This window comes from Carica papaya, chromosome 8, assembly GCF_054855325.1.
Source record: "Carica papaya isolate Zhongbai chromosome 8, ASM5485532v1, whole genome shotgun sequence".
Lineage (NCBI taxonomy): Eukaryota > Viridiplantae > Streptophyta > Magnoliopsida > Brassicales > Caricaceae > Carica > Carica papaya.
Genome location: NC_142316.1, coordinates 6,125,794 through 6,144,100, shown reverse-complemented (window position 1 = coordinate 6,144,100; position 18,307 = coordinate 6,125,794). Strand labels below are relative to the sequence as shown.

Below are 18,307 nucleotides of genomic sequence, written 5' to 3'. Positions count from 1 at the left end.
ATGATTTATTCATTTTGTTTCAACTTAAGAAAAAAGTTTCAAAATAAGTGATGAAATGTACACTTACTGTGAATGGTCAAGACAGAAGCTAAATAAAGAAAAATAATCAATCTGATTCAATAATAACCAGAGGAAACAAAAAAAGTGTTCCCGAAAAAATATAGTTAGTTTAAGGTCTACCTCAATAAATATAAAATATTTAGGTTTACCTTTGGTAATGGGTCATTTTATTAATACATATTTTCACGATCTAGTGGGAAAACTCAAGGCCAAGCTAGCAAGCTAAAAAATAACTTATTCTCTTATATTGGACGTTATACCTTCATTAAGACGATTCTCAATTCCCTTTCCTTTTCTCATATGTCTACACTTCTTATCCCCCAAAAACATGTGATACTTTAAATTAACTCACTAGAAGATTTTGGTGGGGTTTTAAATAAGGGTAGAATAGAGAATTTGTTCTGATTAGTTGGAATAACCTCTGTAAGCAAAGAGAATGTGGAGGTTTAGGCTTTAGGAATCTAAAATATTTTAATATTATTTTGTTTGCTTAAATTAGCTAAAAACTTGTTTAAGAGGAATCAAAATTGTAGATCTTTATTATTAAGGCAATGCATTTGTGCAATTCTTCCTTTCTTTACACACAGAACACTAAAGATTCCTATTTTTAGAAAGGCCTTATTCAAGCTCATGACCTTAAAAAGGGGGAGCATGTTAAAAGATGGAGGATGGGAACTTAATTAGAATTTTGGACGATCATAGAATTCGTTCCTTGAAGGGTTTTGCGCCTTCATCAACAATTCCACCTATTTGTGTTATAACTAGCCAATTGATTGACCAACCAACTCAAAGTTAGAATTTACACCTATCGATTATTTAATCAAAATATGATATAAGAGATCAGGAAAATTCATTTATCCATTTTCTCATTGAGGATAAGTGAATATAGACTTCTATTTCTAAAGGCATTTACACTGCTAAATTGAGTTATGCAATTTTATGGACCTCTCAAAATTTAAACAATTCAAAAGGTGACTCATCACTCTGGAAAGCCTTATGGAAAACTAAAGATTTTATAGCAACATAAAATCTTATGGTGGCAGTTCTTAACTATATCTCTTATATGCATCTCTGACTCACAAAACTTGGATGTTAATGTAACACCCAATTTTTTTTTTTATTTTTGTTATTATTATTGGAATTATTATAATTTAGTTTTATTTTAATTTTTTCTTTTATTTATTTATTTAAGTAATAATATAAATGTTTTAATTTAGTTTAATTTAATTTAATGGGAAATAAAAATAAAAATAATGATAATAATAATGGGTAAAATTATTTTTGGGGTTTAATTGAAAATAATTTTGGAAAAAAAAAAGGTGAAAATTCAGATTATGAGGGTGTTTTTGAAAAAAAAAATCAGAAATCGGAGGTCAAAATGCAATTTAAAAAAATTACGCTACGTCAACAGCCACGTTAGTAGCCCGGTCAGCAGCTCCTGCCAACCAAGACACGCCGCGTGGCAGAGACACTGATGCGGGAAGGCCACGCGGAACGGGTCACGTGGGCGATCCGCGTGCGCGCGATCGGACAGCTGAGACCCATTCCTGCACGCACGGACAGTCCAGATCAAACGTGCGCACGGACGGTTCAGATCGCATCGTGATGGACAGTCCAGATTCATTTTTAATTTAATCGCGATCGGACGGTCCAGATTAAATTGTGATGGACGGCTCAGATTAAAAGAGGAAGGTTGTAAATAATCTCATCCACACCCAACCCCAAACCCTAGCAGCCAGAGCCCTCGCCGGAGAAGACAGCCTAGCCATCAGAGGAATCGACTGCCGTCACTTGCCGCCGCACCGGGGCACTTTCCGACCGCCAAACGAGGTAAAATTTCTCCCATTGGCTCAGTTTTTGATGCTGAACCCACCTGTGGCCAAATCAGAGTCAAACCACCGGCCAATTGGCCGAAAAATACTACCGAAGCCCAACGACGCCACCGCGGGTTTTCTCGATTTTTACCTCCGATGAGGCCATTCCTGATTCCCGTTCGATGTAAATTTTACACCACTGTGACCACCGTTCTTTCCTCTACATGTTAACCAGAGCAAAATACTAAATCGTGACTCGCGCCGGAGGAGCCACCGCACCTGAGAGCTCCGCCGCTAGTAAGTCTCGATTTTCTGGATTTTTTTGGCCCACCAAGGGCCCTAGGGGTGTTTTATCACAGGAACCAATGCAAGTTTCTTTGAATTCAGTCAAAAACGGCAAACCCGAGGCGGATTGCTGCCGGAAGTGTGTTTCAGTTTTCGGAAAAAAATTCAAGAAATCTCGAGACTACCCGTAGGTACAGTGAGAACCCGATTTCAGACTCCAAAACAAGTAAGAATCCCTCACCCTATTTCTTATCACAGTATTAAAGCTTAATAAATGATAAAACGGTATTTTATGAATTAATAAATATGTATAATTAATTAAGATTGCTAATGGAGCCCGAACCTGATATATTTGTCGGTCTGTTTCTGTTTGATGTATTTTACAGTCTAAATGCAGTAGAGTATTTGATTGTTTATTATGTGGTTTCGTATGCATGAATCATTGTTTAATCTATTATGGTTTGAATTATTGTGAACCTGATGTTGTGTTGCCTTATTTGGTGTGCGTTACTGGTTTACGTATTCATGTTGATTGGGTAATTGAGACTAAGAAAAATAAAAAGGGTATGTGAATTTATAAATGGATAAGTCGACAGTCTCACTAGATATCCTGAGAGATGGTGGACGGACCGAGTCCATAGGAAACCCTATCGGGAACGTGGTCTCTCATATTGGACAGGGTATGGAGACTTTAAATGTTTTAGTGCTCATACCGGACGGGGTATGGGGACGGCCCGCTTCACCCTCATACCGGACGAGGTATTGAGGTTTATGATTTTGGTGCTCATATTGGACAAGGTATGGGGATGGCCCTGGAATTAAGGTGAATGGTTCACGTCTAGCGGGAACCCCTATGGATCCCCATGGATACTAGTAGGTTGATAAAAGAAGAAATTTGTTGCCTGATGATTGAAATACAAAAGTATGATATGTGTTATGCTACAGAGTGTGCATGATCTTATGATGTTTATAATGTTATTGTTTTCATAAGTTGTTTTCATGAATCTCACCGAGGTAAGTGGACAGTAAAGGGTTTTATTATTGATAAATGAATTTGTTATGAATTATGCTCCATTGGTCGTTTTTATTTTCTACCAACCTTTATTACTATGATAGTGAGATAGTGTGACATCTTTACTGGGCTAGTATAGCTCATTCCTTACTTAACCATTTCAGATCAGGAGGACTAGGTTCTCGAGCTCGTTTCGCAAAAAACGGCGAGTAGAAGAGTAAGAATTTATTTATTTTTCTTATAGTATTCATTCATAGTATTTTCTTTAGTTACTTTATTCTTTCATATCTTTAATACGTTTTGATTATTGTATAAGGGATGTTAATCATAATATATTTTATTTCGCTTCCGCACTTAGAATAAATATATACATTTCATTTTAATTTTCGGGGCTGTTACAGTTAATCATTGTTATCTCTTTGCTTGTGGCCTTGAAAGCTATAGCCATAACTTAATTGAATGTTATGCAATTCAAATGCTGTGACTTTTTTTTTTTAAATGCGGTCTTAAAACTAAACTATATCATATATTCTTTTGTTACAAGTTTAATATGATTCTCAACAAATCTTGGAAGAAAAAAGAAATTCTACCCTATATATCAATTGTCAATAATTTAGTTTGAAAATGGAGAAACTTTTCAAAGCACAAACATGACTCATGAATTTACCTTCAACACTATCGATGTTTAATGAAGTTCAAACATCCTTCTAATATGTACTAAGGTTCTTGATGATAGATATTCAAGAGAATCTTTATCTTCAACTACAAACAAATAATTATGTTATCATTAACTTTTTTTGCGATGCAACTATCTTTAAGAATGAAGCATATGTTGCTTGCATTTAAAATTGGATGACGATACAAAAGCATGGGAGACGATCTTATTATCCTTAAATAGGCTAAAAAAATTGTCATTTATCACATCTGAGTCTTTTGCGATTCATAAAGAGCTATCCAAGCAGCAATAGAGACCTTAGATGCCCTAAATTAGAGACTCAAGCACAATGTATTTGAAATTAGGGCATTAACTGTGAATTTCATAGTTTGTTTAATTGGATGGACCCCAAGGTACAAAAATAAAGAAGTCCGTACTGTAATAAAATATGCTCTTAAAAAATGAAAATTTATGAGGTCCATCCCTGAAGATCTTGTAAATTACATTTTGAGTCTTTAATTCATTTTATATTTGACAAAATAAAAATAAAAATTAACATTGTCATCTTATACAATATGTTCATAAATAAAATACTTTGCTATAGAACTCAATATTATTATAGTTAAAAATAGAATTCTATACTTTATTATTCAAGTTTTCTCATATTTATTAAATACATATGATTTTTTAACACTAATTCAGTGTATATATAAATTAATTTTGTATTGCATTCATTTATAAGTAATTGAGATAACAACTTAATTTAGTTTCTTCGGGAAGTATTCTTATGGACAAGCAAACACCCGCATTTGGTAATTGACTAAATGGAGAGAAGAAAAAAAAATTATTGGCACCATTTTATGTAACGCCCGGAAATTTGGAAAAAAATTTATTATTTTATTATTAAATATTTTTAATTAGGTTTTTTTTTTTTTAAAAAAAGAGTGCCACGTCAGCAGCCACGTCAGCAGACCCAGTCAGCAGGTCCTGGCCAACCAGGACCTACCACGTGGCAAAACCACGTCGACCAGGGACGGGCCACGTTGGCGATCCGCGTACGCGCGATCGGACAGCCCAGATTAAATCAAAATGGACGGCTGAGATCAAAAGGCAAAAGGGTATAAATAGAACCGCCACACCTGACCACAAAAACCCTAGCCGCCTGCCCTCGCCGGAGAAGACGAACCAGACGCCGGAGAAGCCGGCTGCCGCCACCCGCCGCCGCACCGGAGAGATTTCCGACTGCCGATCGAGGTAAATTTCATACCCCGACTCGTTTTTCCATCCTGATTTCCCCTGTGGCCAAATCGGAGCTAAAATTCTGGCTAAACGGCCGGAAAACACGGCCGAAACCCAGCGGCGCCACCGCGCCCCTCCTCGATTTTTGCCTCCGATGAGGCCCTTCCCGGCTTCCGTTTGATGCAATTTTTATATCACCGGGATCACCATTCTTTTCTCTACAGGTTGATTGAAGCCGAATCACCAAAACACGAACCTCACCGGAGAGCCGCCGCACCCGAGAGCACCGCCGCCGGTAAGCTTCGGTTTTCCGTAATTGTTTGGCCCCCCGAGGGCCCTAGGGTTGTTTTATCGCAAGGACCGATGCAAGTGTGGCCGAATTCGGCCAAAAACGGCCAAACCGAGGCGAATCGCCGCCGCTTGCGGCGGCGCCGTCACCGGAGCACGGCGGAGCCGCCGTCGCCGGAGCACGGCGGAGCCGCCGTGCCGGAATTGCGATATTGGCCAAAAAGGGGCCCTGGGCCTAATTTGGGATTTTTTGGAACACGTGCAGGTACCAGTAGTGCGTTTCAGTTCCCCAGAAAAAATTCAGGAAAAATTAGGGACAGCCTGTAGGCGCACTGTGAAGCCGTGTTCGGACTCCGAAACGAGTAAGGACCCCTCACCCTATTTCCTATCACGGTATTAAAGTTCAAAAATGATAAAACGGTATTTCTTTAATTAACGTATGAGTGAAATTGCTTAAGGTCGCTAATGGAGCCCGAGTCTAGTGTGGTTGTCGATTAACTGTTATTTGGCATATTTTACAGTTTTAAATGCAGTATGAGGTCTGATGTTTTTATTTCATAGTTTCATGTGCATATTTTACTGTTTTATTTATTATGGGTTGAATAACTGAGTAACCGATGCTGTATGTTGTCTTGTTAAGCATAAATTACTGTTTTGCTTGTTTGTGTGTGACTTGATGATGCTGACTAAGGAAAAGGAGAATGAAAGATTATGTAAATTGATAATTGTATAATGTGGTCAGCCTGACTAGATATCCTGGGAGATGGTGGACGGACCGAGTCCGTAGGGAACCCTACCGGGATTGTGGTTTCTCATACCGGACGGGGTATGGAGACCTTATGTGTTTTGGCGCCTATACCGGACGGGGTATGGGGACGGCCCGTTTCACCTTCATACCGGACGGGGTAATGAGGTTTATAGTTTTGGCGCCCATACCGGACGGGGTATGGGGACGGCCCTAGAATCTGGTTTCAAGTGTTAAGGGTTAACGGGTAGCGGGACCCCTATGGATCCCCATGGATACTAGTAGGCTGGTAAATGAGGAAAATATGTTGTGTAATGATTGAATTACAAAAGGCGTGATAAGTATTATGTTATACAGTTTATATGATTTCATGATGATGATAATGTTATTGCTTTCGTATATTATTTTATGAATTTCACCGAGATAAGTGGATGGTAAAGGATTTATTATTGGCAAAAGGATTTGTTGTAAATTATGCTCCATTGGTCTTTTTGTGTTTTCTACCCACCTTTATCTCCGTGATGGTGAGATATCGTGATGTCTTTACTGGGCTAGTGTAGCTCATTCCTTATTTAATCATTTCAGATCAGGAAGACATTGTTCCCGAGCCCGTTCCGCAGGAGGATGACGAAGGGGACGCCTGAAGACTCCATAGTCATATTCATAGCTTTTACTTTCGAGTTCTCCTTTAGTTAGTTTGATCTTTTATATTTTGTGAGCACATTTTTGGTTTTAGTGTAAGGGATGTTAATCGAAATTTTGACTTCGCTTCCGCATTTGATATTTTTAATACACATTTCATTTTAAATTTCTGGGGCCGTTACATTTTAAATTGAGAATAAAAGTAAGAACGAGGATAGGAGTAGAATTCCCACCTTGTCTTTTCCGCAAACTCTCTATACATATAACTATCATATATATATGTATATATATATATATATATATATATAAGGTATTTACATATGGTACTACTTTATTTTTAAAATTATTAAACTAACCCATTTATTATAATAAAATCCTAATTATAAAAACATATGATGCAAATTTGGATGGACTTTTTGTTGAGTTTGTATTGAATAATTTGAATATATAATTTATAAATTTTTATTTTTATCTCAATCTATTATAATATTTGGATTTTTGTTTTCCTATTTTAATTTGTTACCCTTAGACCTCCTCTCCTTCATTTTTACAAAATATGTCTTCCTTTGACTGGCACTTCAATACCTTCGCTTAATTAATTAATTAATTAGTTAACAATAATGTTGGTTGAGTTTTATCCAATTAGAACTTTAATTAATTTATCACTAATTTAGGAAATTTTATTTTAAAATTTTTAGTAGTTTAATATTTGTCTTAATGAGATTTTGTGTTTATTTCTTTGAAAAATATGATGAAATTGTTATGATCAAATCATCACCTTCTACCTAAGATGCCCCTTTACCATTGAAGTAGAAAAATAATATTACCTTTAAGTGCTTGAGAAATATGTACATTAAGTTAAAAGTTTTTAATAATTTAATATTTTTCTTAATGATATTTTTGTATCTTTTATAAAAATACGATGGAATTGGTACCACCTTCTAACTAAGCTCTTACTATGCTTTTAAGGTAAATAAATAATATTACCTAACTATTTAGTTAATTCGTAACTTAAACTATTTAGTTACTTAAATAGTATCTAGTGCAACTTAATAATTTACATAGATACATAATATTTTTAATGACTTATTTAATATTTTAAATCACTTTTTTAAATAAAAAATATGTTATATTATTTAACAATCTAAGTATGTATTTAAAATCATATGATTGACTATCTGCTAAATATATAAGTAATATAGAATGTTATCTGATATAATATTACTTACCTATTTAAATGATGTATTAAGTTACTAATCATATGCAATAGAAAGATATTTTTATTAATGTAAAATAAATATTTATTTTTAAATTTATAGAATTATCCATCTAAGTTCTACAAGTTTACATTATATTTTTGTAAATATTAATAAATGAACAGAAAATAAAAAATTAGACTTCCATAGATACAAAATAAAATATGTTTTATTTATTTGAATAACCAAAAATTAAAAAAAAATGAAAGGAGTTTAGTATTTTATTTAATTTAATTTTATAAAAAATTATTAGTTATAAGAAAATAGTTAATGATACTATTTGCTAATAATATAAAAATTTAGGACGTAAAAATAAAAAATAAAAAATAATAATTATACTTAAAAATTTTAATCATTTTTCTTCCTCTTTATTTTCCACAATTTGAAGGAAAAGAAAAGTTGAAACCTCGAGATGCTCGAATTTTCTTTACAAATAACATTAATCTCTATTAAAAAAAATGGTAATAATGTTTTATTCCTTAAAATTAATTTTAAAATAAAATATTTATTATTTCAAAATTTGAAGTTTTTTAAAAAATGGAAAAGGAAATTTATTTACAATATTATATGCATTTAAAAAATTAGGTAACCTTTTAGTTGCTATCATATCATCAAAAAACTAAAGAAATTCTTACAACAATTACAACCCAAATAGGCAATAATAGTTAAAAAAATAAAAAAATAAAAAATTATTAATTTAGAGATGAAAATAATAATAATAATAATTGTAGAGGAATTGGTTGATGAGAAACAAAAACATAAAAATAATTAATTAAAGGTATGAAAATATATGTCGAGGAGCACAAACATGTCACGTGCTACAGCTGAATGGTCGCAATTGGCGAGGTCATTTACCTGGAGCACACAATTACCAAAAAGCCCCCCTACTGCCATCTTAACAAAATTGGCCAATAGCAAACTCTCCTTTTTCATTTTCTGTCGTTTGATTGGTCACCTCTCTTGCAACTTGACCATTTATTTTGGCATTTCAACCAATCACGACTCAACATCTTTGACCTTTTTCCCTCCTCTTCATTATTTCCTCTCTTCTCTCGTATGCATATTATGCATAAACTCTTCTTTCTTCCCTTGCATACACAGATACATACACTCTGCTTTCATTTGCTTTTTGCTTTTGCTTTTGCTTTACCTTCCATAACCAACAATAGCAAATAGCTTCTCAAATTTTTTCTCCTAGAAATTCTCTGTTTCTTCTCATTTGGGTCTTGGAGATTTTCACTTACTTCTCTGTTTTTTTTGCACTGGAGAGGTCCTCAGTCTTATTTTTTTCTGAACTTGAAAAGCTCCAAAATTTCTCAAGAATTCTGCTTGGTTTTACGAAATTTTATCTGGGTTTTGCTTAATTTGTTTTGGGTTTTAAAGTTCGTGTGAATTTGGATCTGATATTAGGGTCTAGGGTTTATAATTGGACTACACTTGAGATCTGCTTTTCTCTATTGGTTGTCGAATTTTCCTTGGGTTTCGGAAAGCTGGGGACTTTTCTAGATTCCTCAAATTTATACTTATGTGCAAGGATAAAAATAAATAACAAAAGTTACTCAGATTCCATTGAAATGCTTGTTGATTTGATGCTACTTTCCCCATAAAACTCTCCCACTTATTTGCATTTTCTTTCTGGGTTTCTCTCTCTTTGATCATTCAAAGAGAGAGAGAGAGTGTTGTCCATTGTCTAAATCATCTTTGGCATGCGAGATTTTTTTCGCAAAACTCCACAGTATACATAACCAGAATGATGAACAGAGGAATTGAAATTCTGTCTCCAGCTTCTTATCTGCAGAACTCCAACTGGTTATTCCAAGAAAGCAAAGGTGCAAGATGGACCCCTGAAGAGAACAAACGCTTCGAAAATGCTCTTGCTTTTTACGACAAGGATACGCCTGACCGTTGGGTTAAGGTTGCAGCCATGATTCCGGGGAAGACAGTGGGAGATGTGATCAAACAGTACAGGGAATTAGAGGAGGATGTGAGTGACATAGAGGCAGGATTGATCCCAATTCCTGGCTATACCACTGATTCTTTCAAATTAGAGTTGGTTAGCAGCAATCATGGATTTGATGGGTTGGGACAATTTTATAGTCCCGGCGGGAGGAGGGCCACCGGAATCCGACCTTCTGATCAGGAAAGAAAGAAAGGAGTACCCTGGACTGAAGAAGAACACAGGTAACTATTTACATGTTTCTGAATGTTGTTCTAGTTTCTCTCTGCTAATTATGGATTCAGTTGGGTTATAATTAGAAATAAAAACTTTTTGGTGTACGACTACTGTGGACTCTATATGTTCCTTCACATGTATAGTCAATTTTTTCTGATTGTTGAGGTGGATAATCTGATTGGATTGTAGGAAGTTGGTATGAAAAGCTTAGTTGAGATTAGATTAGATGCTAAAGTAATTAACTCAAAGTGACTGTACGGATATGCTAGATCCTCCAGATTATTTGAATTCCCACGAGTTGGTTTATATGTATAATTCTCAAATATTTAGTGTTGCCAGAAATTTATGATTGGTTTCTGATTATCCAGGCAATTTCTTCTTGGCCTTAAAAAGTATGGTAAAGGGGACTGGAGAAACATATCAAGAAATTTCGTGACTACTAGGACTCCGACTCAGGTTGCCAGTCATGCTCAAAAGTACTTCATTAGGCAGCTCACTGGAGGAAAGGATAAAAGACGGTCGAGCATCCACGATATCACAACTGTTAATGTTCCAGACTCAAAATCCGTTTCTCCTGACAACAATTCACCTTCATCACCGAATCATTCGACTGCAAGCATTCAGCAGCAGCAACCAAAGGTAGGTGGAATGGGAAAAGGACTATTTGACTGGAAGCCACAAAATGGAGGAGCAGCTGCTGCAGCTTTCAATCCAGCAAATGGCAATGCTTTCATGGCCCCTTTCTATAGTATTTCTTCATACGGACTTAAGGTACAAGAGCAAAATCTGCTTAGAGGAACTCTTCATGAGTCTCAGTTTGGACCTTATGGTTTTCACATGCAGTCTATGCAGCATCAGTGAAATTCATGGGCCTTATGGTTTTCACATGCAGTCTGTGCAGCATCGGTAGAATTCATGGATGAAATGGAGGGAGTTCTGGTTTCCGATCAAGATATGAATATGCAAAATCAATGTTAGTCATGTTGGATTCCCATATGATGGTTTTTTTATGTGAATATGTTGATGAATGACTCGGTTTAGTCCTTAGATATCAAACTCTACAAAAGAGGTCAGTTAGGTCGATTTTGTGATTTGGTATTCATAGCAGACTATTTGTCAAGAAGGCATGAGCTTGTTTACTTGTATTCCCACTGTGTGTTTGGGTGTATGAATGAGTTGGTGGTTGTCACAGGGCATTCTCAACAACACATTATCCAATTTAGGTAAAGGGTCATCATCTCCTAAATGACCCATGAGAAATTATTAAGCAGCTTCCAAGTTTACCATGATTGGTGAAGTACAGGCATCAAGGAGATAAAATTATCATCTGGGTTCATTTCAGAGCTTTAGAAAGTTTGTGCTGTATGTAAATATACATCTTTTACAATCATGGTTGATTATAATTTCATAAAGTATTGGAAGCAGAGTTGTTAAAACCATGTTATTGTTGTTTAACCGGTTAACTTGTTTTCCCAGTTTAAAACTCCCCCTTTCTGCAATCCAGGCAATTTGACTCATGGGTGATACCTAATTCTAATCTCCATTGATGAATAGTTTTATGTACAGTGAGAATTAAAAGAGGAAACAATGGGAATGATTAGTCTGGTTACGTGGCACACTTTCACTCATGCAACTAGAGTGGAAGCAGTTGATTTGGACACAACCAGCCATGTCACCAGATGCCTTCTAAAAATTTGCTTAGTCACCATGCATTCGTTTTAATGACTAATTTGTTTAGTGACTGCTTAATGGGATGCCTTTTTTGAACAATATATATATATATATATATATATGTATATATTTACTTTTCTATTAAGTTTTATATACATGTTGATGGGTGATTTGTTGACTGGAGTTGACAATCGAATATTGACCCATGCCAAAAACAGAGGCCACTAATAGAAGCATCTAATGCTTTCATTCTCCTGTCTAATTTTGATCACAATGAAGATGACACGCTTGGGGGCAGAGAAGAATCATACAAGATGTAGTTATTATGTAAATGAGTATATAATTATATTGACCTATAGTTTTAGTCCATGTTTCCTTTTTGGTTCCTTTAGATTATGGTTGATACATTTTTGTTTCTTGTAAATTAATACCCAAAAGAGATGATTTTGCTGGTGAAGAAGGAATCTTGGCTTCTGGGGTTTTATGATTCTTCAAAGTGTATAAAATTCTTTTGACCCTATTGGAGGGTATCCTGCTTTCATTTGGTAAGATGGAGAGAGATGATTTTGGGAAGCATTCAGCTTTTTCATTCTTGGCTTTTATATATATATATATATGAAAATTGGGGTTAAGGATTCCCCCAATTGGGTGCTTTTCTGGCTTCTCATTATATTTATATATATATAAAGCACTTAAAATTTATTGCAATAATGTTCCCTTGTAGTCAAGTGCAGAGTGATGTGACCGATAACCGAAATCTTTAATTCTATCAATCCACTGAATTTCTCATCTATAGGCTCTTCTACAAATACAAAATTTACATATTCAAACAAAAAATTAAATATATTCAAGGTTTGTTTGGTACAATAAGTGGCACTCCATGGACTCCATTTCTTTGAAATCTTTTTCTGAAAAAGATAAATCACGGCCGTACTCTGGTTCAGCAATTCAATACCCAGTAATCGTAAAACCTTAGCCATTTTTAGGTTAAGTTAGAATTTGATTTTCTAAAGGACAACGAATATAATGCAAACAAAATGTGTAAAAACTTTGCAGTACCAAAATGTTTAAAAGCTTTGAAGAAAAATACCAAATTACATTGTTTCAACATACAATATTTTTTTGGGTCCACCAGACACACAAAACAATTGAAGGCAATATATGTAAAGTTAAATTTTTTTTTTGAGTGTTAATGAGAAAACTGTCCACTTCCTCCCTTTTTTTTTTTAAAAAAAAGGACTAACTTTTTCTGCAACTTGCATACAAAAGCACTTCTGCCCTACTTTATTCTAATTCTTTTTTTATTTTTTTTTTTTTTTTTGTTTTTATGTTGTTTTTGACCGCACAAACCCGTAGCTCTCCTTCTTCGCTTTTTGATTTCTTCTTCTTCTTTTTTTTTAAAAAAAAAAAAAAAGAAAAAGAAAAAGAAAACCAGAGTTGCTTGCAATCAAAATCTGTTAAATGGAAACAAGCAAACTGAAAAAACCAACGAGAGCTTTCTTCTCTTCTGTGTTGCACCAAGAACAACTTTTTTTTTTTTTTTTTATTAAAAAAAAAAAATCTAACTAAGAAAATATTTTTCTAATTTCTAATTTTGTATTTCACCTTTCAGTTATTATATTTAGTTAAATTATATGTTATAATAAACAAAATTTTTATACCCATTATCGTTACGTGAGGATCATGTTATAAAAATTAATGAAATAATTATCAATGTGAATTATATATTTTATTTAAAAAATTTATACAGTTTCGGTATACTTAATATTGTTATTCTTGCTTCTCGATTTAAATTACGTAAATAAATTTTATTTAATTTAATATATATAAATCTTAAAAGAGATAAAAAGATTATGTTACGATCAAAACAAAAAAGATGCCAAAAGGTGGTAACATAGGAGTCAACGAGGTTATAAAATTGGCATGAGAAATTTGTGTCCAAACAAGTGACCCAAGCTGTAAGTGCATATACAAATATTGCAGGGATTATATAATATATATATATATATATGTGTGTGTGTGTATGTATGGAGTGGAGTGGAGTGGAGTGGTTGTTGGGGAATGGAGGAAATTGATGAGGAAGCCAATGAGTATTGAGGTGTTGATTTTGAGCATATGAAAGATTCAATTCCTTTCTGCCTACAAATTCATTTTACTTTTTGTTTGCCAAATTAAAATGAAAAATGAAAAATGAAAAAAGGAAATAAAATAATTTGTTTTAAAAGAGGGGGAGGGACAATTATTATTGCAGGTGTCCGTCCATCAATTATTTCAAAACCAAACTGTACAAGACGTGGCATCTATTCAATTCATTTGTCTCTTTTTTTTTTGGCAAATTTATTATTGTTTACAATAATATTCTAATTTTTTTTAAAAAAAAAACTTTTATATATTATATTAAAATATTTACTTCTAACTTAATTTTTTTTTTTTTTAAATTTCAAATTGGTCTTCATACTTCCACAAGTTTTTCAAAATTTTAATTCTATCAATTTAACACCTAAAAAAAAAGAAGAAAAAAATACCGAGAAAGAAAAACTAGGGCTACAATGATGCTTTCGATGTTTTATTTTAGTTGGAATTTTTATGGTATTGAAGCAAAATAAAATTTTTGATAATGATTTTGACCGAGAGATGATAGTTTTAGGCGAATTATTATTTATTTTTCATTGAATTATAAGCATTTTTTGCAAATTAATCCAAAAAGTGATGAAATTTCAAGAAATAATTTGAAATAAAAAAATATATTAAGGATTAAATTAAAAAAATAATTCGTAATTTGGAAACTAAAATAGTAATTTATATTTTTATTAATTAGTTTGTATAACAATATAAATTTATTTATGAAAACAAAGGAAGCACGTATCTCAAAAACTTAAAACCCACAGCCTTAGAAAGAATTATACAAGCATAAAACTATTTAGTAAAAAAATAATAATGTAATTAAATTAGTTATAGGTCATAAATTAAATTATATATCCGATAGTTGATGCATATGCTTTCCTCAATCAATGAAAATGTTTGAAATTTTTATTTAATATTAAAAGAAAAATGAAAATAACTTCTTATTTCAATTAGTCTTGAGAATAATTTCTTTCTTCTTATATTATGCAGGACCCTGTCTGTGTGTGTGGGGGGGTAAAGATGTAGCTTTTATTTATTACATCATTTGGTTAAATAGAGGGTAAAGTAATAACTTGGTTGAAAAATTACAAGGTACCAAATCTAGAGTTGAATATATCATAATTCTGCATGTTTATATCAAAAAAAAAAAAAAAAAAATCTATAAATATGCAAGTATTAAAAAAAATTTTATCTCATGAGCTCAAAGAATTTACAATTTTTAAATAAAATAAATTTTCTAAAATCCTTATAGTTTTTAATATCTTTAATTAAAAAAACAAAAACTTTATAGTTTTAGCAGCTATATAAAATCATTTTTTTTTTTCTAAAATTTTCAAAAAGAGTATGAAAAAATTTGTAAAAAAAGAAATTAAAATTTAATTGATTTGGGTGTCCATTAAAATTTTCAAAAGCCCAATTGAATAATGGGTGTAAACATTTATGTTAAATCCACCAAATTTAGACAACCCAGAGATTGCAATTCTAACCCAATTCCACAATTTGGTCCATATCATCATCCCCTCAGAAACACTATGATTTAATTCAGTCAATGTGTTCCTTAAAAATCTTTTGTGAATGACTTTGATTAGAACTAATTGAATTCCCCGCCTTAGAATTTCTTAATATAATTTTCTATTTAATGTGACACCAGATACGAAATGAAAATTGGAAATTGAAGAGGGTGGTTGATGTTCGTGACCCAAAAATTAATTATCCTTAAAGAGTTTATTAATATTAATTAGTTGATTAATGGGGTATCATCAGCTATAAAAACCTATTTTCTTAAGTGTTTTTGCATCCAACAAAATATGAATGAAATTTGTAATATTATAAGAATTAAGTATAGAACCTATGTCGGTACTAAAGTTGATTTCTATATACATATATATATTATTTAAGGTAAATGATCAAATTAGTCATGGAAGTTTGATATTTGCTGCAATTATTACTCTTTTTTTTTTATTATAATTTTGATTCATAATATTTTTCATTTATTTTTAATGCATAGTTTCTTCTATCTCTTAACATAAAACGTTGAATTTAGTTAAATTATATTTAGATATTAAATAAATAAATAAACTCAAATAGAATAATTTTTTTGATAAATTAATATTTTTATATATTAATTAGTTAAAATTATTTTAAAAATGTCTAAAAATAACTCATCTAATTTCAATTTTTATTTATTTATTAAGAAATAGAAAGAACTCAATGTTTAAAATAAATAGAAATCATTAAAAAATCAAAATTATAACGAAAAGAGAAATAAGAACTAAATTATTGTTAATAAGTGTCGAATTCAATTACTAATCTGGTATTTTTATTATTATTATTATTATTTATGATTGTTAGTGTGGATATAGATATACACATGTGAAAATTAATTTGAGTAGGTGTATGTAGCCGCCTTGTTTGGCTTACAAGTAAAATTAAGATTAAAGTCATGATCATGAATGAGCACACTGGTATAGACTATGAGATGATCTGATATATATATATATATATATGTATGTACGTATATGTATATATATACATACATAAACATATTGGAAACATGGAACACAAACAAAAGGACAAGACAGTAGAGCAGTGAAGAGTGGCTAGCAATGTGGAAAAATTAATGTTGGTGGTGGGGGAGACGAGAGCTTATCCAGACCAGATTCGCAAGTGAAGAGAGAAAAAAGACAAAAACAAATGTAAACTCATTCCACAACTTAACAAACTTGTTAATCTCTTGCTTTCATTCATTGTTCTTTTTTTTTTTTTGGGTATAAATCTATCTATATAGTTACCCAAATTGGCAAGTGGATATGTTGGCCTATACATACATATATATTTGTATATGTATATATGTAAGACTTTACTTGCCACCTAGAGAAAGACTACTACTATGGATTTATATAAACCTTCTATTACTAAATGTAAAATTTTTTTTAAAAAAAAAGGTATTTGAATTTATATATATAATAAAGTTGGTAAAATACAAAACTTTATACATGAGATTAGTGGGATCATAAGGAAATTACTTATTACAACTTAATTCTTCATTTAGTATATATATATATATACATATATATATAATATTAAATTATTATGATAATAGTGCCTCATAGCTTAGTTATTTAATGGTCTTTTTTGTCGGTGCAAGGTATAACAACCAAAAATATTTTGTAAATTAAAAAAAAAAAAAGAATCACAATTTTTATTGTTAGTTTACTGTTTATGTATTAAAATTGATTATTATATCAAAATATTATTTTCTGTCTTGCATTAATATATGCATTGCTCATAAATGTAGTTTTATTGTGATATCAAGATATTATTTTCTATAGAGTATTAATATATACAATGCTCATAAATGCTCTTTTTATATAAATTAATTTTTTTTGTAATTTAGAGTTTAATTATAAATGTAAATTCTTAATTTTTTAATTTTTTAATTTTAATTAAGAGTAAAAATAAAATAAAATTGATAGAGGATTAAATTGAAAATAATTTTGAGAGAAAAAGGTGAAAACTTGAGTTTTGAGGGTATTTTTGAAAGAAAAATCGAAAAATATGGGTCAAAATATAACTTAGAGAAGTTTCGCCACGTCAGACGCCAGGTCAGCAGGCCTGGCGAATCAAGACGCGTCGTGTGGCAGCGGACGCTGACGCAGTGCCACGCAGGCGATCCACGTGCCAGCGATCGAACGACACAGATCCACTCCCGCACGCACAGACGGCCTAGATGCGTTCCCTCCTCAAACACGATCGGACGGTCAGATTTGAATGCGATCGAACGGTCCAGAGTGGATCGCGATAGACGGTTCAGATTGGATCGCGATGAACAGCCCATATGCACTCCCTATTTAATCGCGATTGGACGGTTTAGATCAAACACAATGGACGGTCTAGATCAAAAGCGGACGGATATAAATAATCCCCATCTACACCAAACCCTAACCCTAGCTGCCAGACCCCCTCGCTGGAGAACAAGATCGGATCACCGGAAGGACACCGCTGCCATCCGCCGCCGCACTGAGCTTTTTTCAACTGCCAAAAAAGGTAAAAATTTCACATTTTGCTCGAAATTCAATTTTAAGACACTCATGGCCAAATCAGAGCAAAAATACCAGTCAATTGGTCAAAAAACGCCTTCAATGAGGCCCTTTTTTATTTTCGTTATGTGTAATGTTTCTACCATTGTGATCACTGTGTCCTTCTCTACAGGTTGACTGGAGCAAAACATCCAACCGCAATGTGAGCCGAATGAGCTGTCGTATCGGAGAGTCCTACCGCTAGTGAGTTTCAATTTTTTGTATTTTTTGGTCTAACCGAGGCCCTTTAACGTGTTTTCTCGC

General features: G+C 32.7%; 1 protein-coding gene across 1 annotated transcript; it reads left to right on the top strand.

Moving 5' to 3' along the window:
* The first annotated feature begins 9,093 nt into the window (after positions 1-9,093).
* On the top strand, positions 9,094-11,314 carry LOC110812989 (transcription factor DIVARICATA). Its single transcript, XM_022039974.2, has 2 exons — positions 9,094-10,177; positions 10,538-11,314. Exons 1-2 carry the CDS (start codon positions 9,747-9,749, stop codon positions 11,028-11,030), a joined length of 924 nt encoding a protein of 307 aa, XP_021895666.1. The 5' UTR covers positions 9,094-9,746; the 3' UTR covers positions 11,031-11,314.
* Positions 11,315-18,307: the final 6,993 nt, after the last annotated feature.

What these genes read in the sequence shown, in the direction of transcription:
- LOC110812989 (XM_022039974.2), top strand. Translation starts at nt 9,747, where the DNA reads ATGATGAACAGAGGAATTGAAATTCTGTCTCCAGCTTCTTATCTGCAG. An exon ending in TGGACTGAAGAAGAACACAG is followed by an intron (nt 10,178 to 10,537) that starts GTAACTATTTAC and finishes CTGATTATCCAG; the next exon opens with GCAATTTCTTCTTGGCCTTA.